This window comes from Diceros bicornis, chromosome 7 (genome assembly GCF_020826845.1).
Source record: "Diceros bicornis minor isolate mBicDic1 chromosome 7, mDicBic1.mat.cur, whole genome shotgun sequence".
Classification (NCBI taxonomy): domain Eukaryota; kingdom Metazoa; phylum Chordata; class Mammalia; order Perissodactyla; family Rhinocerotidae; genus Diceros; species Diceros bicornis.
In genome coordinates, this window is record NC_080746.1 from 33,663,351 (window position 1) to 33,687,959 (window position 24,609).

The following is a 24,609-nucleotide window of genomic DNA, read 5'->3' on the forward strand; positions in this document are numbered from 1 at the left end:
GCAGTACTATGTTGAATAAGTGTGGCAAGAGTGGGCACCCATGTCTTGTTCCTGTTCTCAGAGGGATGGCTTTCTGTTTGTCACTGTTCAGTATGATGTTGGCTGTGGATTTGTCATATATGGGCTTTATTATGTTTGAGGTGCTTCCCCTGTATACCCATTTTAGCGAGAGTTATCGTAAATGGATGTTGGATCTTGTCAAATGCTTTGCATCTATTGAGATGATTATATGATTTTTATTCCTCATTTTGTTAATGTAGTGTATCACATTGATTGATTTGCAGATGTTGAACCATCCCTGCATCCCTGGTATAAATTCCACTTGATCAGTGTGTGTGATCCTTTTAATGTATTGTTGTAGTTGATTTGCTAATATTTTGTTGAGGATTTTTGCATCTATGTTCATCAGCAATATTCGCCTGTAATTTCCCTTTTTTTGTGTCATCCTCGTCTGGTTTTGGTATCAGGGTAATGTTGGCCTCATAGAATTAGTTAGGAAGCATCCCATCTTCTTCAATATTTCAGAATAGTTTGAGAAGGATAGGTATTAAATCTTCTTTAAATGTTTAGTAGAATTCACCAGAGAAGCCATCTGTTCCTAGACCTTTGTTTTTTGGGAGGTTTTTGATTACTGTTGCAATCTCTTTACTTATCGTTGTCTGTTCAGATTCTCTATCTCTTCTTGATTCAGTTTTGGGAGGTTGTATGATTCTAAAAATTTATCCATTTCTTCTGGATTAATACAATTTGTTGGCATATAGATTTTCATAGTATTCTCTTATAATCCTTTCTTTGAATCCTTTGTAATTTCTCCTCTTTAATTTCTGATTTTATTTATTTGAGTCTTCTCTCTTTTTTCCTTAGTGAGTCTGGCTAAAGGTTTGTCACTTTTGTTTATCTTCTCAAAGAACCAGCTCTTAGTTTCATTGATGCTTTCTATTGATTTTTCAGTCTCTATTTCATTTATTTCTGCTCTGATTTTTACTACTTCCTTCTTTATACTGACTTTGGGCTTTTTTTGTTCTTCTTTTTCTAGTTGTTTTAGGTATAGTTTAAGATTACTTATTTGAGATTTGTCTTCTTCTGTCTTGCTATAAATTTCCCCCTTAGTACTGCTTTTGCTGCATCCCATTAGAGTTTGTATGTTGTGTTTTCATTTATCTCCAGGTATTTTTTTATTTCTCCTTTGATTTCTTCATTGATCCAATGGTTGTTTAGTAGCATTTGTTGTTGAGTCTCCACATATTTGTGACTTTCCCAGCTTTTTTCCTGTAGTCAATTTCTAGTTTCATAGCATTGTGGTCAGAAAAGATGCTTGATATGATTTCAATCTTCTTAAATTTATTGAGGCTTGCTTGTTTCCCAATATATGATCTATCTTTAAGAATGTTCTATGTGCACTTGAGAAGAATGTGTATTCTGCTGCTTTTGGATGGAATGTTCTATCTATATCTATTAAGTCATTAAGTCCGTCTTGTCTAGTGTTTCATTTAAGGCTACTGTTTCCTTGTTGACTTTATGTCTGGATGATCTATCCATTGACGTAAGTGGGCTGTTGGGGTCCCTTACTATTATTGTTTGCTGTCAATTTCTCCCTTTAGGTCTGTTAATAGTTGCTTTATATACTTTGATGCTCCTATATTTGGTGCATATATATTCATAAGTGTTATGTCTTCTTGGTGGAATGTCCCTTTTATCATTATATAATGCCTATCTTTGTCTCCCATTATCTTTTTTATCTTGAAGTCTGCTTTGTCTGATATAAGTATGGCTATACCTGCTTTCTTTTGCTTGTCATTTGCTTGGAGTATCATCTTCCATCCCCTCACTCTAAGCCTATGTTTGTCTTTAGAGCTGAGATGTGTTTCCTAGAGGCAGCATATTGTCGAGTCTTGTTTTTTAATCTATCCAGCCACTCTGTGTCTTTTGGTTGGTGAATTCAATCCATTTACATTTAGAGTGATTATTGATATATGAGGATATAATATTGCCATTTTATCTCTTGTTTTCTGGTTGTTCTATATTTCCATTGTTTCTTTTCCCTTGTATTTCTGACTCCCATTTCAGTTTTGTGGTTTTCTGTGATGGTCTTCTCAATTTTCTCTTTATTTATGATTTGTAACTCTGCTCTGGGTTTTTTGTATTGTGGTTACCATGAAGTTTGTATAAAAGATCTCATAGATGAGATAGTTCATTTTCTGATAGCCTCTTATTTCTATTAGCCTGAATAGGTTCCATCCCTCTCCTCTTCCCCTTCTATGCTTTTGTTGTCACAAATTATTCTTTTATGTGTTGTGAGTTTGTGATTAAAATGAAGAGTTTATGGGTATTTTTGATGTTTTCCTCCCCTTTATCTTTTACGTTATAATTGTTTGCTAACCTATTCTAATAGAAAGCTTCAATTTTCTTATTTTTTTCTGTCTACTTATCTCCTTGCTCAAAGCTTTGTAAACCTTTGGCTTTTTGTTTCAGGGGGAGGGCTCCCTTCATCATTTCTTGTAAGGCAGGTCTAGTGGTGATGAACTCCCTCAGACTTTGTTTATCTGGGAAAGCTTTTATTTCTCCATTATATCTGAAGGATAATTTCGCTGTATAGAGTATTCTTGGCTGATAGTTTTTGTCTTTCAATATTTTGAACATACCATTCCATTCTCTCCTAGCCTGTAAGGTTTCTGCTGAGAAATCCACTGAAAGCCTGATGGGGGCTGCTTTGTAGTTTATTTTCTTCTCTCTTACTGCCCTTAATATTTTTTCTTTGCCATTGACTTTTGACAGTTAATATTATATGCCTTGGAAAGGTCTTTTTGCATTGATGTAATTAGGAATTCTATTGGCTTCATGTACTTTTATGTCCAATTCCTTCCCCAGGTTTGGGAAGTTCTCAGCTATTATTTCTTTTAACAAGCTCTCTGCTCCTTTCTCTCCCTCTTCTCCCTCTGGGATACCTATAATCCTTAGGTTACTTTTTCTAATTGAGTTGGGTATTTCTCAAAGAATCTCTTCATTTTTTTAAAATCTTAGTTCTCTCTCCTTCTCCACCTTAAGTGTTTCTAGGTTTCTATCTCTAATTCTCTCTTCCATAAGATCTACTCTTTTTTTATGCTTTTCCATTATTTTTTATCACATTAATTGTATCCTTCATATCCAGAATTTCTCTTTGTTTTTTATTTTTTAGAGCTTCAATCCCTTTGGTCAAGTATTAGTAAGGCCGTTTGTAGTCATTTCCATGACACAGAAAGTGTTTGGAGGAGGAAAAGGGTATGTGGTCTAATGTAGTGTTTTTTATTTTAAGGAAGGATGCTGGGCCTTGAGGCAGTCTTCCATTCCATGACTGCATTTATTTTAATGTTCTTACTGTTACAATGGAAAAGTGATTAAAAATGACCAAAGTAAAAAGGATGAGAGACCTGACCACTGAGAAACTGGGGTTCATTCAGACGAGAGACTTGGGTTTCAGCCAGCAACAAAACAGATACCCAGTAAGAAATAGAGTAACAAGAAGAGAGCTTCAGAGAAGACAGAACGGGAATAAAAGGGGAGGATTCCATTCCAGGGGCATAGACTAAAGTAGCATCAGATCAGGGTCGGCAACAAGACCACGCTGGTGCAACGCTGTGGTAATTGACTTCAGTTTCCTTGTATTTCTTCTACTTAAGGACAGAATTGGTTCCGTTATAGGGCAGAACTTAATTTAGAGCTAAATAGCCCCAGCCTCAGGGATTAGAGAGAAATAGGCAGAAATGTGAGTACATAGTTATCACTGTCCAGATATATTGTCCTTAATTTTGTTGTGTTCCTATCACTTTCCCAAGATTCCCTGTTGCCATCTTGTCCCCCAGTTCTCCTGAAATCTTATAGATTTTTCTCCCCTTGCATAATTTACTTCAGTCAGTGAACTATCTTATATGACTGGTGACCATAAAATTTATTATCCAAACCGGGACACTTCTGAGGATGAATTGGACCACTATCAATAATTAAACTGGGATAATAGGTGTAAACTGAGATTGTCCCAGGCTAACTAGGCCATAGGGCAGGCCCTCCATTTTCCCAATTAAAAGATGCAAATATGTTCTGGCCAAAATGAATTCATAAACTTCTGGGGATGTAGATGAAATAGTCAAATGTTTACTTATGTATATTTAATGCATTAATTTAGTTAAACACAAATATTTAAGTCACATACAAAAATCTATTGATTTAGAAGTATTGCTTTTCCACTCACATTTCATGAACAGTTTTATTCAAACTGATTTCATGAATCTTTGGCAGCAGGGTCTTTGCTTCAGTAGAGCCACTTTTTTGTGTGTGTGTGTAAGGAAGATTAACCCTGAGCTAACATCTGTCGCCAATACTCCTCTTTTTTGCTGAGGAAGATTGGCGCTGAGCTAACATCCGTGCCCATCTTCCTCTACTTTATACGTGGGATGCCTGCCACAGCATAGCTTGATAAGCAGTACGTATGTCTGTGCCTGGGATCCAAACCTGCGAACCCCAGGCCACCAAAGCGGAGCATGTGCACTTAACCACTACGCCACCAGGCCAGCCCCTTAGAGCCACTTTTTAAGTCAGCTAATCTTTTTCCAGAGTTCATCATCATTTTATCGAAAAATGTTTGATATGCAGCACTTTTTGAATCCATGTATAGTACTGTACTTGGAAATCTATCCTAAGCCAAAATACTCATTCACATAATATAACAGTTTTAATATTTGTCCTGTTAAGAGTTTGTTTTTGTGATTCCCCATAATATAACATATATAACATATATACAACATAACATATAACATATATCCCCATAACATAACAATATAAGATAACTTGCTTTCATTATTTAATTATGAAATATATCAAGCCTACCATAAATATTAAAAATAAGCACCTGTGTATCATCACTCAATTTTTAATATCAGATAACTTTTCATATTTTCATTTTTGTTGTATTTTGTAAGGAATAAGATATTACAGATATTTTGAAGCTTCTGTTATGTCCTTCCCTAAACCCATTAGATTCATTACTTCATCACAGAGGAAGAAATGCTGAATTATTGTTCAACATCTTCGTACTTGTAACTCGTGTATGAATCCTTACCTAATACAGTATAATTTTGAATATTTTTAAATTTTATATATTTTTAAACTTTATGTATTAAACACTGTACATGTGCTTCTTCAACTTGCTTTTTTCACTCAATGTTGTGTGAAATTATTTTTGAGATTTACTCATATTTATACATGTAGCTAGGATTTCATTTTAACTTCTTTATGATACTTCATTTTGTGGACATTCCACAGTGCTTTTCTTTCTTGTGTTAACAGATATTTATTTCTAATTTTTCATAATTATAAAATGTGCTGCAGTAAGCATTCTTGTACCTGTATCTTTGTGCATATGTTTGAGAAGTTCAGTAGACTGTAAATCTACAAAGGAAATTTCTAGATTTATTCTACCTTCCTAAATGTTACCTAATCACCAAATCACTCTCCAAGGTGTTTGCTTCCACCAGTGGTTGAGAGTTCTTGTTACCGTGCATCTTACTTGTACTTGGTATTTTTAGACTTTTTAATTTCTCTAATTTAATAGGCATAAAATTGGTGTCTAATTTTGGCTTGATTTATGTATCCTTGATTAGTGGTAAGGCAAATGCTGCTTCATATTTATTGGCCATTTATATTTCCTCTTCTGTGAATTGGCTGTTCATGTCCATTGGCCATTTTTCAACTGGATTGTCTTTTTTTTTTTTTTTGATTCATAGAATTTACCCATATCCTCTATACTAATTCTTTGTTAGTTACATGCAGTCTATGTCTTGACTTTTTACTTTATGATGTCTTTTTTCTCATTTTTATATAAGCACATATATCAATATTCTCCCTTTATATCTTTTCCTACCCTGAAATCATAAAGATAATCTACTAAAAATCATCTAAAATCTTAAAAGTTTGTTTTTCACATTTATGGCCTTAACCTACCTCCAAGTATTATTTTATGTAGGGAGGCAAGAATATAATTTTATTTTATTTTGCATATGCATAACCAGTTGCCACAGCACATTTATTGGCACAATGGTCTTCAGATTTTTTTGGTAGTGCACTCCTGGGTAAGTAAAAATGTTTTGAGCCTCCTTCCCCAACGTAGGTCTATTTACAAGTAAATTATACATACGCACTACTATCAAATTATATGTTAGTGATGCTTACTTTCTTTTTATTTCCTTATAAAAAATATCAATAGTAATTGTAATTTTCTAAGAATACTCCAGTTACAAATTCCAAGTGCCACCTCTGTTAATATCAAATTTCCATGTGTGTTTGCTCCTCTTCCTGGTTTCTCTATTCTGCTCCATTGTATATCCCTGCACCACTACCACACTGTCTGAAATAATAGTTTTATACATCTTGATGCCTAGTAGAATAAGTCTCCCTAAGTTACACTTCTTCAAAATTGGCATCAAGTTGACTTTTCTTGACCTTCTGAATTGTTCTTTTAAAGTGATGCTTAAAAGGTTTATTCACAATGGTATCTAACACTTAAAATCATGACTTCTTATCAGGAATTAGATCTGTATCAAATTTCTTTGCCTCTTTTTTCCATCAGATAATCTCTACAAACCTTCCAAACTACCACTGATTAAAGTTGTCTCAAGTTAATTTGTCTTCCCCCAACAACTTATTGTTGCTCAAAGTAATTTAGAGAGTTCCATAATATTAGATGGCTCATATGGACTAATCTATAATGCAGTATCTTCTTTTCTGAGTGATAATTCTGGGAGTAAAACAAAAAAAACACCTTACTGTATTCCAGCATATATGAAAGATTGATTCAATTCTAATGTTATCTTTGATCAGCATCACAAACTGAGAAATATGATAATGGTGCATTTAATTATTTCATAAGTGTATTTGCACAGAGGTTTATTAGGAATACGCTGGCAACACACTAATATGTCATAGTCCTGATACTGTTCTACATGGGAGAATCAGTGGCAAAAGTCTGGAGAGTCAATGACCCAATTCTTGTAAACCAGGAAGAAGGTAGTCAATTTATAGGATTGGATTCTAATTGCTAGTCTTATATTAACTTTTTGGAGTAAGGAGGAGTGTACTTGTGGTCTGTTGAGAATGAAAGCCTTCTTTTGAATGATAATCAGGGTTGCTCATGGTTGGATTCTTGTATAAATAGAAGAATTTCACTGAAGTAATAATTGTCTACACACTACTGAAAATGGAGCCCACGTCCTTTTCCTTCCTCCCTCCCCCCCTTCCTTCCTTCTGTACTTTTTTCCTTCTTTCCTCATGTTTGTCACTACTTCTTGATGTTTCTCATTTCTGATATAGAGACCATTTGAATAACAAAAGATGAAACAAGAAAGAATACTGAAAAACTTTAAAAAGATTTAATAAAATCTATGATACAATATCAGAGGTCAGAAATACAAATATTTTGACATGTCATGACATAGATTTTACAGGTTGTTCTTATCTGCCTCAGCAGCTGTGTTCTGATTATAAGCATTATGGTTGAGTTATTTGGTCTCTCAGTTGCATATGATTCTTGTTTTTAATGAATCACATCCCTTACCTTCACCAGGTCACAGTGAACTTCTGCATTTTGTTCATTGCTGTAGAGTACTGAGTAGAAAAGATAGTTACACTCTGAAGGATGGTAATATATCTTCTAATTTAGGTGTTCTGCTTCTAACTTCTTTTCTTTAGAAAACATTTTTGTGTAGTGACTCACAAAAAAATTCTGAAATGAATACAGCTCTATTTTGCATTTGTGGTAAAAAGGCTGGACTATTATAAAGGTAATTATTTCTTTCAAAAATAAATAGCTTTCTCCATAAAGGAATGATTAAATGCATAATTATGTTTGCTGAAATTTTTTTTAAAGCCAGAGACTATTTTTATAGGGTCGTTATTTATTATTATTAATTTTTTTGGTAGAGAGCCTTATCCTCAAATTTTAAAAGGTTATATTAGCAAGCCAGTATCTCTCCTACCTCCTCCTACACCTAGACTCATCCCCACTTCTCTTGGCAAAGAGAATAACTTTTCTGGGCTACAGAATATGGGTCGTGTAGTAAATGGGTCTCTCCTCCTACACTTAAAACCAACAAAGCCTCAATTCCTTTACGGAATAATTCCAAAATTCCTGAATTTGGGACACTGAACAGTACCTTTTGTGGAAGTACAGCAGCCTAGTCTATGCCTTTAATTACTATAAAAACTAAAGTCATCCACCCTCTCTTTAATGCAGGAATTGCTATGGGTGATGCCTGCCACCTACCTCTTTAGACCTTTCACAGTCTCCCTCTTAGGAGCATCTCCTTTTCTACCCAAACCCTGTTCTTTGACTCAGTGCCCCCCAGACAGTACCTCTCACACTGCTCCCACTGTTCACTGCATGGAAGCCTGCAGCCAAACAATGTCTTCTGGTGACTGCCTGATTGTTCACCCTGAAGGCCAGCCATCCCACACACAGTGGAGAAGGACATTCCTTAGAATACTCATTATCACTTCTTTGCTTAAAGTTTTGTTTTTTGGGTTTTTTTTTTTTCATTTCCAGGGACTGCTTTTATGGCTGCCAGCTAGAACTGTTCAATCTATCAGTATCTACTGTTTTCTAGACCCAGTAAAAAGTTAGGATTGAGGAGTACAAAGATTCTCCTCCATTTGCAGTCTGACTTTATTTGAATAATTGAGCGTTTACTCTTTAAAAAAATCAACTCTAGTATTGTTTTTTGGCAAACACCTATTATAATTTTATATTTCCCGTTATCTAGCATCTGTATTTATTTATTTATTTATTTTTTTTTTTGAAGTATAGATACAGGCACACTGTTTTGATCTGGGAAGTAGAGGTGGATCCTGAAAAAGGAAAAGCAAGCTAAATCAGTACTGTAAGGGCTTGTTAGAACATAGTCCCAGTGGACTGATCCTAGCGACATCAGTCATCCTTTTGCTAATCCAAAGTAAAACACATATCTAGACATAATTTTTTACAGCTACCGTTGGGATCATTGCCTGTAAATCCACCCAAACTACAGTGATGCTTATTATGACACTTGTAAGGTCAAAGCATTTGCACCATTCCCTAATTGCCTGCTGCTCCTTACTCTCTATTTCCACATCCAATTCCAAGAAAACTTTCTGACTGCCATAAAACTTACATTTTAATATGCAACATAATACTCTTCCTTTGCTTCTATGCAACAGGTTTAGCATTATCACATGAACGTCTTATATCATACATTCAATATAAAAATTTTTTTTTGAGAAATAAAAACAAATAGCAGAAAGAGAGGCCACAGCAAAGTAAAACATTTGCACTCATTCAGAACACAATTAGTAATCATTATTATTTTATTCAGTCTAATAGATTTACCTATGTGTTTACCTATTTGCTCAATGTTTTTTCCAACTCAACCTTTCATTCAGTTTCCTTATTTTTGAAATAAAATTTTTATAAGTTCCTTCTGTGGGAATTTGTTAATGATAAATTTGTTTTCACTGAAACTATCTTTATGTCATCTTCATTTTTGAATGATGACTTTGCTGATTATAAAATTTAGGGTAACTTTTTTTTCTCCAGACCTTAAAGATGTTAGTCTACTATCTTCTGGCTTGTATCATTTTTCTGAGAATTCTCCTGTAGATATAATATTTGTTTCTTTGAGGCAATATTTTCTCTATATTTATATAAAATGTTTTTATGCTTGGTTCTCTAATTTCACTATAATGTAACCAGTTATAAATTTAGTTTTATTTATCCTACTTGGAAATCATCATGATTCCTAAATCTAAGAATTTGTGTCTTTCATAAATACCAAGAGGATCAAAACCATCCTAGTATTCTTCAAATATTGCTTCCCTTCTCATTGCCTCCTTCTACCTTCAGAACACTTATTAGACATATATTAGGTTAGCCCATTCTCTCTTCCATATCTCTTTATCTTATTTAATATTTCCCATATCATTATCTGTCTGTGCTATATTCTGTGTAATTTAGTCAGTTCTGTCTTCCAATTTACCATTCCTTCATTTTAGTGATGGTATTTTTTTAGACATTTTACTTGTTTCTTTTATAAATTTGTATATTTCTTTTTAGTTGCTTTTCCTTTTCTTGTATTTTCATTCTTTATCATATATCCTTAATAATTATAAACATAACTATTGCAAATATTTGTATTCAGTAATTCCAAAGTCCCATAACTCTGGATCTAATTATACTATTATGGCATGGTGGTAAAAACAAACAAACAAACAAACAAAAAAGCCCTGATTATTTATAGGGTTTCCCAATGATTTTGGTGTAAATACTCCTGTATAGCAAATTTCAGGTTACCAATGATTTAACAACTGGCTCTCAGAATTTCTAAATACTTAACAATAAGTTTTCATAAGCCAGTATGAGCCAAATCCAGCACCCTGTTTATTATCTCTGCTACTTCTCACTCATTATACCTTTTGTAATTTTGGATTATAAACTCATGTTTGGCAGAGTTTAAATTTTTTTGAAATCCTATGTGGCTTTAATGGAGGGAGTTTCTCTCCAGAGAGAATTTTCATTTTATTCTTCAGGCACCTTAGGGATTTCATCAGTGAAGGACCACTTTTCCAATTCAGTTTTTGCCTCTAGGTTTCTCATACCTTGCAGGTAGAATAATTTCAAGTTAAAAATTTGTGTGAGGCACCCCTATGATTAAGAAGGATCAGAGGACACTCTTTTTTCTCACACTGAGCCAAGGATAAAACAGACACACTTCCTTCTTATGTCCCTTTGTCAGTGGATAGAAGTTTACTTCATTTTGGACTCCTTGATATTTTTGAGGAGCTTAGATATGCATTTAAAAGGTTGTTAGTTATGTTTTATCCGTCATTTTTAGGTGTTCTGGAGAAGGTGATTTATGTTACCTAATCTTCTACATTGCCAGTAAGAGAACTTTATATAGAATTTTATGCCAATTTTAATCAAATATATTAACTCTGCCTTAAAGGTTTAAATTTTATCAACAGGTTAGAAAAGGATTTTCAAAACACCTCTGTAGGAGATGGTATATGGTATTGTAATAAAGAGTAAAGGTGCAAAGTTGGAACAGGTGGTGTTTGATTTCAGCTTACCCACTAATAGTGTGGGACCTCAGGCACACACCTTAACCTCTACACATCTCTATTTTCTTTTCTATTAAGATCACATAATAAGGGTTATTATGGGGGTAAATGAAATGATATATCTAAAGCATAGAGCATAGTGTCTGGCATATAAAAGGTTTAGTCAGTGGTGGCTTAAAATATATTTTATGTCTTGAAGCCATTTATGCAAACATTATCAGTTTTAGTTGAGGACAGAGATAACAAACAAAATAATTACATAACATAAAATATTGTAGCCTGATAGAACATGATAAATACTAAGAAGAAAAATAGAACAGAGAAGCAGAATAGAAGGTGTTAAGGGTTAGTTTACATTTATCTCTGATAAGCCAAACATGATCAGTAACTCCAAAAGTAATTTCCACTTTTCCTAGGTTGCCCCTCAAAGTAGAAATCCTAGAAATTGTTTAGAAATACGAATGTGGCCTGACCAGCACAGGGTGTAGACTTTCTCCTCCCTTACTTTAGAAAAGAGATTCTTAATTTTGGGTCTTTAAATCTCATAATAGTCTATGTATTGATTTCAGGGAATTTCAAGGGATCTATGAGCCCACTCAATTTGTGTACAAGATTTTGTGGGGTTTACATACACCCCACCAACACACTGAATGCTCGTGCAATTAATTCTTTAATCCAAGTCTGAGACCTAACATTTTTACTTATTTAATTTCATTTTATTAGATTGATGCTAAAACCTATAATGCTATGATTCTAAGACTTAAGAAAAATAATACGCCTCTGGGAGATTTAATTGATATGTATTTACATGAACTTCTTTTCTTTCTTCTCTGTAGGTCGAAAGTTTAAAAAGTTCAATAAAGTCCGAGTTATGAGAGCACTAGATGCTGTCACTCTCCCACAGCCAGTGGGCATTCCAAGTGAAAGCCAGAGAATCACTTTTTCACCAAGTCAAGATATACAGTTGATCCCCCCACTGATCAACCTGCTAATGAGCATTGAACCAGACATGATCTATGCAGGACATGACAACACCAAACCTGATACCTCCAGTTCTTTGCTGACGAGTCTTAATCAACTAGGCGAGAGACAACTTCTTTCAGTAGTCAAGTGGTCTAAATCACTGCCAGGTAATAATAATTTGTATTTATAGCATGTAATAAAAATTTTACTGTTTGTTGTACTAGTAGGTTGTTAAATAAAATAAAAGGCTGTACGGTAGATTAACTATAGTGTAAACAGTATGTTATAGTATATGTTGCAGTAGTTCAAAATATTTATCTAGGATCCTATGTTATCCACTACTTTTCTAGGAACCTATTGTGTGCTATGGAGATACAAAAGATGTAGTCAACACGTTGAGTCTTGTTGATGAATCAAGAATTATATACATGAAACAGTTAAAGAATAGCATAAATTTATGTGTTCAACCATAGATGTTATAGTAGTTCAGAGAAAGACAAATTGACCATCTTCTTAAAAATATCTAGTTCATTCTAAACCCTAATTTGACCAACCTCAATTGGTTGGAAAAAAACTGAATGTGTCTATTCATATAACAAATCTAAATAGTATTCAGAGTACAGTACAAAATAGTATTTAGAGTGTCTAAAGTCAATTAAGAAACAATATTCCTAAACATAAATAAATAATTTAGACAGAGAAACGAACTTCCACACACTATTTTCTCTAATTTATACCCAAAGAGGGTCACAATGAGAATTTCAATCATATCATCATGAAAGGATTTCAGTCACTTTATTTATAAGCTATTTATATTTATATATGTATACTGCTCCGTAGGAGCCAAGAGGTTGCAAAAAAGGATGCAGTTCCCACTTAGCTAAATCTTAGACTGCAGAGCCAGGAGAATACACAGATAGCAATTGCTTGTGGAGGCATTAATCCCATAATTAGAAATAGAAATTTTCACACAAATAATATCCTTATACTCCTTTAGACCAGATTATTTTTCCAATATCTGATCAAGAATTAAACATATTATGTCATGTTAGTCTCCAAGTAAATTCAGTAGCCTTTTTAAAAAATAATTCCTTCCCAATTTGCCTTAATATATTTCTCAGTTATTATTCTACCTGAAAGGTTTGAAATACAATAAATGAATTGTTATTGAAAATTCAAGGTAACATGAAACAGAAAGAAAAATTGATTCTTGTTTGTTGAATCTTTTAAAAAATACATGTTGAGAAAAGTTCATAAAATCTTTTATTCTAATGGAGATAAAGTAATTTTATAGAAAAATCAAAATGCCCAGGTTTATTAGCTGTATTCTTACTGAAAGGCCTTGGACAGGTAATATTTTTTTCCCTTAGAAAAGTTCTGAATGTTTAAACTTACTGTAAAGTAGTTATCAAATTTGATAGACTTTTTTTAAATAAAAAATTATAATAGTATATTGAACTTTTTCTATTTAAAAATATGAGTGTTTAAATGTGTGTTTAACTTTTCTCAGTTTTTTGTTATTTGGAACAGGTGATTTCTTTGATTTTTGTTGATATAGTTCGTATTTTTTTTGTTTGCATTTTAGAGATTCTTTACTCTTTAAAAAGATACTACTATCAGCTGGCAAATTTAGATAATCACCAGTTATAATTTAAAAGATAATTTATTCACTATGGATAAAAGCTAAGTGAGCTTTTTAAGTTGAAACACTTTTATCTGTCAAGATTTTTGACCCTCACACACCCTCAAAAAGAGTGAGAGGAAATTTTTACATTGAATTTGGTGGTAACTTTTTTTTTTTTTTTATTGCACTCACATTGGTTTATAACATTGTATAAATTTCAGGTGTACATCATTATACTTCTGTTTTGGCATAGATTACATCATGTTCACCACCCAAATACTAATTACAATCCATCACCACACACATGTGCCTAATCATTGCTTTTGCCCTCCTCCCTCCCCGCTTCCCCTCTGGTAACCACCAATCCAATCTCTGTCTCTATGTGTTTGTTTGTTGTTGTTTTTATCTTCTACTTACAGTGAGATCATATGGTATTTGACTTTCTTCCTCTGACTTATTTCGCTTAGCATAATACCCTCAAGGTCCATCCATGTTGTCACAAATGGCTGGATTTCATCATTTCTTATGGCTGAGTAGTATTCCGTTGTATATATATTACTACATCTTCTTTATCCATTCGTCCCTTGATGGGCACTTAGGTTGTTTCCAAGTCTTGGCTACTGTGAATAATGCTGCAGTGAACACAGGGGTGCATGTATCTTTACGCATTGGTGTTTTCATGTTCTTTGGATAAATACCCAGCAGTGGAATAGCTGGATCATATGGTAGTTCTATCCTTAGTTTTTTGAGGAATCTCCACACTGTTTTCCATAGTGGCTGCACCAGTTTGCACTCCCACCAGCCATGTATGAGAGTTCCCTTCTCTCCAGATCCTCTCCAACACTTGTTTCCTGTGTTGTTAATTATAGCCTTTCTGACGGGGGTGAGGTGATATCTCATTGTAGTTTTGATTTGCATTTCCCTGATAGTTAACAATGCTGAACATCTTTTCATGTGCCTTTTGGCCAACTGTATATTTTCTTTGGAGAAATGTCTGTTCAGGTCTTTTGCCCATTTTTTAATTGGGTTGTTAGTTTTTTGTTGTTGCGATGTATGAGTTCTTTATATATTTTGGAGATTAACCCCTTATCAGATATATGGTTTGCAAATATCTTCTCCCAATTGTTAGGTTGTCTTTTCGTTTTGTTGATGGTTTCCTTTGCTGTGCAGAAGCTTTTTAGTTTGATGTAGTCCCATTTGTTTATTTTTTCTATTGTTTCTCTTGCCTGGTCAGACATGGTACTTGAAAATAGGTTGCTAAGACCGATGTCAAAGAGCGTACTTCCTATGTTTTCTTCTAAAAGTTTCATGGTTTCAAGTCTTACATCAAGTCTTTTATCCATTTTGAGTTAATTTTTGTGTATGGTGTAAGATAATGGTCTATTTCCATTTTTTTGCATGTGGCTCTCCAGTTTTCCCAACACCATTTGTTGAAGAGACTTTCCTTTCTTCATTGTATGTTCTTGGCTCCTTTGTGGAAAATTAGCTGTCCATAGATATGTGGGTTTATTTCTGGGATTTCAATTCTATTCCATTGATCTATATGTCTGTTTTTGTGCCAGTAGGGTGCTAACTTTTTTAATGTTGCAAAATGTAATTTGTGTGTAAGTAAACAAGAATGATGGCATCACCAGTATTACACATACTATTTCCATTAACTGTACAATAAGGAAAGCATTGAGATTTTAACTGTACAATAAGGAAAGCATTGAGATTATCAAAGTATTATGTGGCCTATGGTCTTTTAAACCATATTTGCATAGTCTACATTTTGGGAATAACTCGAATGAATGAATGATGAAAATGGTCAATGAATCAGAGTGATCATATTGACTTCTGCAAAAGGACTTGGAGGGACATATATGTATATAAAGTAATCTAGTACCATTAGCTAATCAAACCTTTCAGTTAACTTTGAACTAGAGAATAGTTTTTATTCACTGATTCACTCAATAAATGTCTATTGCAAACCTGCTGTGTGCAAGACCTAACTATTAAACAGTGGTATTAGAAAGAGAAGCCAGAAGGCTGGGCTCATGTATGAATGCATTTTGGTGCAGTACATCCTAGCATCTGGTCATCAGTTTTGCCCGTAAGAGAAATTTATTTTGTCTATTCATTCACATGTTTGTGGTCTGTGAAAGATGGACTTTTGTTAAATGAGGCTTACTAATAAGCCAAGATGTTAATTTACTTAGTACAGTGCAAAAAAAGATACTACTAGGAAAATGTGTTGGCACATCAGGTCATTCTTTCACAGTGGGAGAGTATATTTGGGAAGTCAGATTAAGATCAGATGCAGAATGATAATCATAACAAAGGTGACAAAGATAATCATAACAAAGGTGATACATGAGGGCCCCAAGGCATCTATCTGCAGGTGCCCAAGGGCATTTCTGCTTTGTCTGTGCTCTTCTATTATCTTGGACCTGTTACAATAATTGCAGCTTATCTGATATCTCTCCCACAACATTTCATAGCTATCTTTGTTTCTATTTAATGGAGACTTGCAAGATGCTTTAGCTTCCTGACAGCACATTTCCAAGTGACCTCTTAGGATACATTGCATCTGATATATTGCATCTATATATGAATGATTTTACATCGACTTTTAGCTGTAACTTCAATGGGTAATATTTTCTTATTTGGAGCCTGAAGCAACACAATATCTGCAACATTTAAAAAATGAACAGGACATATTCCCTCTGTTAAGGAACACTCAATCCGATGGAATAGAAAAGATACCCAAACAACTATAGTGGTATGTGAAAGTGATGTAAGATACAGATATAAAGAAAATGGGGACAGAAAAACATTTTTGGCTTCAGGGACTAGAGAAGGCTTCAGAGACAAGGTGTCAGTTAAACTGCACCTTGAAGGAGAAATGAGACTTGGATGAATCCTGATAAGAGAAAGCATTCTAGATAGAAGGAGTAGTGTGGCAGGTCGTGTGAAATAAGGAAAACATGAGGTATGTTTGGTGAATAATGAATTACACCAGCCTAAGAATGGTTCTCAATCTTTTCAAAATGTGAGAGTCCTTTAGTAACGTAAAAAATGTTATCATACCTTCCCTCCACAGCATAGTAATTAAAACTTTTAATAGCTGCTGATTGAGAAAACACATTTGTGCATATGGTTTCTCAAACACTACTACAATAAGTTCCGGCCTCCTGGGGGTTCAGCACCCAAATATTAAGAAACCACTGACAATACATTTATATTGGGGAGAGTAGTAAAAAGTAAATTTAGAGGCACAAGTAGTGGGCTGATCAAGGAAGGTCTTGAAAGTCTGGGTAGGCTTTAGAAATAAGTAATAATAAGAATGAGTAATAAGTACCGATTCCCAATTTAATTTCACCTTTAAGTAGTTTTCATCTTGTATATCAGTACATTGTAGCAGAACTAATGTGACAGAGAGGTTTGAGAGAACTATTTCCATTTTATAAATTTTGTCTTGATTCTGTTTATTTGGTGAAAACTCTATTCAGGTTAATGCTTTGACATTTTTAAACATTGCATTTTTTAATACATACCTTACTTCCTGGTCTCAGTTAGCCAGACTACTGCAGTCATTAGTATCGGAAGACTGGCATAGTCCTTTGCCTTGTTTTCTGCCTTTGAAGCATGCCAAAATATCTTTTGTGTCAGTGACAGCCATTGCATATGTTACAAAGGATTTTTCCTTTCTTCCCAAATCAAATAAATAAATCAAATTACTTCCCCCAAAAAAGTGATGGGAAAGAAATGAGCCTACTAGAAGTCAGGTTTAATAAAACTCTTAGGAAGACTTTCAAAAATGACTTTTCTAACATTCTAGTCTACTAAAATTACTGTTGCCAATGTCAACAAAGTTTTTTACTTATCAAATCAAATTAATACTTTCAGCCCTTAACGTGTTTCACTTGCGTCTGGGGCCATTGACAAAGTAACTGTTTCTTGCTGAAACTCTTCCTTTGGCATTCATCATTTCCCTTCCAGCTAGATATGTTTCTCTCAATTTACACATTTTCTGTTTCCTTTGTGGATTTGTTCTTTCACTCACATTATAAATTTGGCATTCCCTGAGTTCTGCCTTGTACTCCAGTAGTTTCTCTACACAGTCTGGATGAGCTTATTCATAGCCTTGTATTCAACTACCGATATAATCTGATGACTCCTGAATACATAGTATCAACCAGACCCTCTACTGAACTGTTGGACCACATATTTCAACTGCTTATTACACATTTCCACCTGGATGAACTTCCAAGTCAACATGACCTTCTACTCCATAAACCTAAAATCTTTTTCTGTATCTTGAAATGGCATCTTAGACAGACAGAATCTTGGGTATCATCCTTGGCTCACTTTTATCCTTCACTTCTTGTCCAATTAGTTGTCAAATCCTGTCAACTCTACTGATTAAATATATGATTCATTTTGTACATGCTACTTTCACTGCTACTGCCCTGACTTAGGTTAGGTCATCGTCATTTTTTCCTAGATTTCCGATGTAGCCTCCTGACTGATCCTATTACCACAGTTTCACACTGCCCCCAAACAATCCTCTATTCTGCCCCAAGAATCATCTTCCTAAAACAATTATCAATTTTGTTATTCCCTTTTCTCTTCAAGCTTCTTAGCCTTAACATCCCTTCTGTGGTCTGGCTCCTGAATTTGCAACATTATCTCACACTATTCCTCTTCAAGCAGCTCTAAGGTTTAGTTGCCAAAATGCTCTTTGCTCAGTTTCCTGCCTTCTTTTGCCCATATTGTTTTCCCTTCCTGGAGGCGCTTCTCTTCTCCCACATCTTTCCCTGGCTGGTCTCTAAGTAGTCTTGAGGATTCTGATTACCTGTCACTCCACCAGGAAGAGTTCCCTGAGCCTTCTGGTACTGGGTCAAAGGCCCCTTTGGTCTCCCATATCACCCTTGCCTTTGTCAACCATAACACTATCACTCTGAATTATAATTATGTTCTACTTTTCTGTCTATCACTCTGAATTATAAGTATGTTCTACTTTTCTGTCTCACCAAAGTGTTGAAGGCAGAAACAGCATCTTTCTAGTCTCTGTGTCTAATTGCAAGCATAATGCTTCATCCTAAAGAGGAGCTTAAAGAATACTTATAGAAATTTAAATTATGGAATTGATATGAAAAGAACTATGCTGCCTTAAATCATTAACCATCAAATCCTTATTGATAATAAATCATCAAACATATGTTGGTGATTACACTTATTGTGCTGAAGCTTTTTTGTGCTCCTCAAAGTTCATACTTTGTGTCAGAAGGTGCTAGGGTATTTAATGCTGTGCCCTTGTTGTAGATTAACTGTTTCAATATATGACAGTTTTTACAGAAGCACAACCTATATATTTTATCAGAACTCTGGAAGAAAGATAGGAGAACCTAGAAGGTCATACAGGCCATGTCTTTACTGTACTCTTTTAATTTTTTTTTTAAGCATTAGTGATTGTACAGCTTGTAACAGGGCTTTTGTCAGAAATAATCAGGTCATATCACTTAAAAGGAAAGGCTATTTTTCTTTACTACCTGTTAAACACAATTAGAGATCATCCATCACTTCTCTATGTGAAGGTTTTCATTTTGATCATCATCTGAAATGTACTGAGTTTACCTGATCATTATCATCAATGGGAATTTGATCTCAGTGTTCCCGTCTTTGTTTCAGTGTAAAGTAATGAAGGATATTACAGTTAATGGGGAGAAAAATTGTACTTCTGTACCAGGCATGTTCAAGTCAATTTAACATTGTACATTTATCACAGATAAGCCCTCTAAAAGGTAAGATAAATAAAGCTAGTTTCTGAGTTTTATTTCATTTTGTTAAATGGAAAGAATCTACTTTCTGCTATAAATATTGGTAATTTCATAAGGTTTAAGTTATTTCAGCAAGATTTGCCCTTCATATTATAATATAATAAGAATGTCCCTTTATTTCTATTCCTTAATAACCCCAGAATACAAAAGCAAAAGAAAAGCAAAAAACAAAGGGTAGGCTAGTGTAAATATAAAAATGTAAATGTAAGCAGAATCTGTCTTTTAAAAAAAAACAAATGAATTAACTTCTATATACTTTTGTAAAATTTTAAAACTACTCAGAGATTACCACAAAACAAAGGCCTAGAATGAAAAAATTATAGCATAGTAAGTCAAATATTTAAGTATGATGAAATACTTTCTTTAGAAAGTCATAAAATTGGCTAAGAAAGATATAGAGAATAATAAATATATTCCTGGAGATAATATGGAACAATCTGTTAATGTTTTAATACATCTGATTAATTGAACCTAACTTTCTATGATTCTGCAATTTTTCTCATATATGATATAAAATATATAATTTGTTATATATATTGTACCTAATAACATATAAAATATATATTCTGGACACATATATTTGACAAATATATATTTGTTGGTATATAACAAATATATGTATGAAATTTATATTCTTGAAAATATTTCAGATAGAACAAAATTCACATTTTGAATTTTATTGCTATTGACAACATTTATACTTTAGTGGTATCATGTAGGTTCCATAACATATAAATAATATATGATATATATAAATAAATATATATAAATATATAAAATGCCTCCTGGATCTCATTGTGTTTTAATATTAGAGATTTCTCATCAGACTGATTGGTGGCTTTCATACAGCCATTGCTCCATCAGCAATTCTGTTATGGGATTCATTGGTACTAATAATAATAAACATCTGCATAGTACTCTAGAATGTGCATAATTATCCCATTTGAGTGTCATTGCAACTCTGAAACTAGTTATCATTATCACTGTAATTTTACTTATGAAGAAATTTAGATTCAGTGATATTAAATGACTTGTGCAAAGTGGCATTCAGTAAGTGGTAGAGCCAGGACTGGGAATTGGGCCTTCTCTCCAGAACTCCTAATTTGAGATAGACCAGCAATAGTATATGTGCCTCCCTTTAGGGAGTCTTGCCTTGCAAAAATTAGGAAAATTCATTTATCTCTTATTAAATGATTCCAAACTTTATAAAAGAATTAATTACCCACTTTTATAAAGATTGTAAAATATTCAGTTTACACACAGCATTTCTGTACTAGGTCTGTTGTATTAAGAGCAATTCATATTTTTTTTTTAAAAAGAGGTAATATATAGACATGGACTTCAAGATGCATATATGTCATATGAAAATAAAGAAAGAATTTTGAAAATCGCGTGCCAAATTTTTCTTGGCTAGTTATTTAGGGAGTCTTTCTGCACCTGAATAAATCAGGATGTAAGCAATAAAAACCAACTCTGTTAATTTTAAAAAACAAAAACAAAAAACATCTGGCTATCAAAAACAAAACAAAAAGAAAAAAATAATTTCCTGGAAGGACACCAAGGATTCACTGAATAGAAGCTAGAGAACAAGTTTGGAAAATAGGCAGAAACCAAGGCGTCTCTGGAAGGGCAGTAAACAAGCATCACAAATGCCCCCACTGTATCCTGCCATCACTGGGCACCACCACCATCAAGAATAAAGCCTAATCATACCTTTGTCTTTGCTTTACTATTTTTTAATTCAAAGTCCAAGTAGTATGTGTTCCACAGGCCAATCTCAGATCTCAAGCCCAGGGAAGCAGAGGCCTTAGCCAGCTTCCTTGGTGGGAAGGTGGGGTACCTGCCCTCACCAAACTACAACCAATGGGAAACTCTATGGAGAAAGAAAGGGAAGGAGAGAGGGAAGGAGGGAGAGGAGGTTAGACACTGAAGTCAGTACTACCCCTCCCACCCCCCCCACCCCTCCACTCCACACCCCCCTCCCACCCCGCCCACCCCCACCCCCCCATACACACACAAAAGGCAAATGTCTGCTATGGCATTCTAAGTATGAATATGCACTAGAGCTGTTTTTGGTCCCTGTGAGGCTAAGAATTTCTAAGAAGAGAATAGCAGTCTTCCTATTATTCACGTGAAGCTGGGACTGTCTGGAGTGTATGAGAAAAAGATAACCTGCTTTTCTGCTACCTACCTTGAGATGATTAACAGAGTCAGGAAATAAATTTATTTCACCCTTAAGATCTAAGGAATTAAGTTTTGCTTGGTTTTACTTTTGAAATAGGTCATTTGTGAGTGGACTTCAATGGATTAGTGGGGGATAGATATTATTAAAATAGCTTTATGGAAAGTGGTTGATGTTCCCACCAAAACACTTGTTTTTCTCTATGCCTTTAATAAAAGATTTCATCCACTTTCACTGTTTCAGCTACACTCAGATACAAATAATTTCGAAATTTGTATTTCTAGCTTGGATATCTCTTCATACTTATAATTCATACGTCCAGTTACTATCTGGATACTCCAGAGGTTCCTCAAACATGGCCAACACTTACTTTTTTCTCTGTAGCCTATTTCTTCTCCTTTATTTTTATCTCAGTAATGCTGTTGTCATCACCCACCATTCAAGTAAAAATACTGAAAGATCTATTTGACTCCTTCTTTGTCCTACCTGCATACAATCAGTTACCAGATTTCTTTGATTTTACTCTTTAAATATTTCTTTGATACACTCTGTCCTCTCTACTCCTACTTTTGATTTATTTCAGGCTTTTATCATCTCTCACCTGGCCTTTGGCAATAGCTCACAACTTCTCTCCCTAACTAAAGACTTATTCCCTTGAATCCATCCTCCACATGGCTACCAAGGATCCACACATAACATAAATAAGGCAGTCACTCCCATTGCTCCTTAGTAGACATACAAGATTATCGATGATCTGACTCCAGCCTACATCTCCAAACTTACCTTTTTGCCTCTCCCTCCTTTAAGTTTATCAGTGTTGAGCTGGTATTCTTCTCCTAAGCAGGCAGAAAAAGAATTGGAAAGAGATGGAGAGAAGACTTTGACCATTTAAGTCAAGATACATTTGCCCTTTCCCTGCCATCCTCCTTCTCCCACCAACACCAGAGAAAGGCCTAAAAGAAGGAGGTTGTGAAGATGTGAAAGACCAGAGCATTCACACACACACACACACACACACACACACACACGGACTCTAAACCTCTTAAGCCACATGGGAGTAGAAAATGAGACTGGATTAAGTTTCAAAAAACAAAAGTGACCAGAAAACTATGGCATTTACCCAAGACATAATTTAGGGATGTTAAAGAAAAATTAGATATAGCACAATTGAAAGCAGTGATTTTACAAAATAAAATCAGTTTATGTTTAAATCCCAAAGAATTGAGATTCCCCAACAAACTGATTTTATTCTGCTCGGGCATTAACTCTTTCTTTTTTTTTTTTGGTGAGATCAGCCCTGTGCTCACATCTGCCAATCCTCCTCTTTTTTTGCTGAGGAAGACTGGCCCTAGGCTAACATCCGTGCCCATCTTCCTCCACTTTATATGGGACACCGCCACAGCATGGCTTGCCAAGCGGTGCTTCGGTGCGCACCCGGGATCCAAACCAGCGAACCCCGGGCCACTGCAGCGGAGCGTGAGCACTTAACCGCTTGTACCACCAGGCCAGCCCCTGTTATCTCTTTCTTTTAGGGTGTTTTTCCTGATCTCCCAATTGCCTGGTGTACGCCTTCTAACACTGGACTTGTGTGCTTGTCTCTCCTGTTGAGTTGCAAGCCTGTTTTAAGGGCAAGAGTTGTGTCTTATTCATCTTCATAACCCCAGCATTTTAACACAGTGCCTGGCACACGAATGGCTCTCAACAAATGAGTGTTGTGTAAGAATGAGTGATGGATGTTTGATTCAATTAGTGAATTTCCAGAAATGCTAAAGACAGACTCATTTTAATAACTTCCAAAGCTGCTGCTCTTTCTTAATTTTGCAGGCCCTATTATTTATTAATATTTCTTGATTTTTAGTGTAAATATATTGAGAATGAAAATATATTATCCTACTTACATCTACTTTCAAATTTCTATTTATTTTCAACATTTTTGACACGGTGATTTTTTGATCATTTTATTTTTAAATTTGTTTTGTAGGTTTTCGAAACTTACATATTGATGACCAGATAACTCTCATCCAGTATTCTTGGATGAGCTTAATGGTATTTGGACTAGGATGGAGATCCTATAAACATGTCAGTGGACAGATGCTATATTTTGCGCCTGATCTTATACTAAATGAGTAAGTAGTGACTTGACTTTTGTTGTTGTTATTATCAAAAATGTATATGTAGGATGATCTTGAAAATTACATTTCAATAGATGATCATACATTTAGTGTCCTAAATAATAGAATTTTCCTGAAAAGTTTCTCAGAATTACCTCAGGATATAATTTGATATGAAAATATTAATAAAATTGTATCATTTTATCAGTAATTTGATATTTGGAGCTTTTACCTTTTGTTTCAATATACAGGAGTTTTCTCAAATCCAATTTTTTTAAACTTCAAGAATGTATCAAGAAATAAAGACAAAATTAAATGTTTAGTTTATCAAATTAAAATTTCATACCTTGGTACTAATGAGGATAATGAAGTAAATTAGAAATATTTAAATGAGGATAATGAAGTAAATGAGAAATATTTAAATGAGGATAATGAAGTAAATGAGAAATATTTAAATGAAGATAATGAAGAAAATGAGAAATATTTTTGCTTGAAAGTATTGACTTACCTTCAAAAAGTAAAAACATGATCTCTCAGAAGAAAACTCAGACTGGTAATTTATTTTAAAAGTTGAAAGATAATTATTTCAATTTGCTTGATTATATTTAAATAACTATAATTAATTTTCTACATATAACCTTAAACTGAATAACAGTCTTTTCATGGAAATATTTATACTGTTCTAAGGGTGAGTGCTGACTTACAATTATATACATAGTAATTTACACTTGTATAAATATTTACAGATTACAGGTAACTTTTATATATTTTTATTCCATTTTATCCTACAAT

General features: G+C 34.2%; 1 protein-coding gene across 2 annotated transcripts in view; it reads left to right on the forward strand.

The window, feature by feature from the left end:
• PGR (progesterone receptor) overlaps nt 1-24,609 on the forward strand; it is a 73,598-nt gene that overhangs the window by 36,168 nt on the left and 12,821 nt on the right. Inside the window, exons 4-5 of one of the 2 annotated variants that reach the window (XM_058545352.1) lie at nt 11,952-12,245; nt 23,688-23,832. In XM_058545352.1, coding sequence (XP_058401335.1) covers nt 11,952-12,245; nt 23,688-23,832 — 439 coding nt within the window. The remainder of the gene's footprint in view (nt 1-11,951; nt 12,246-23,687; nt 23,833-24,609) is intronic. The other variant, XM_058545353.1, reaches the window with a different exon arrangement.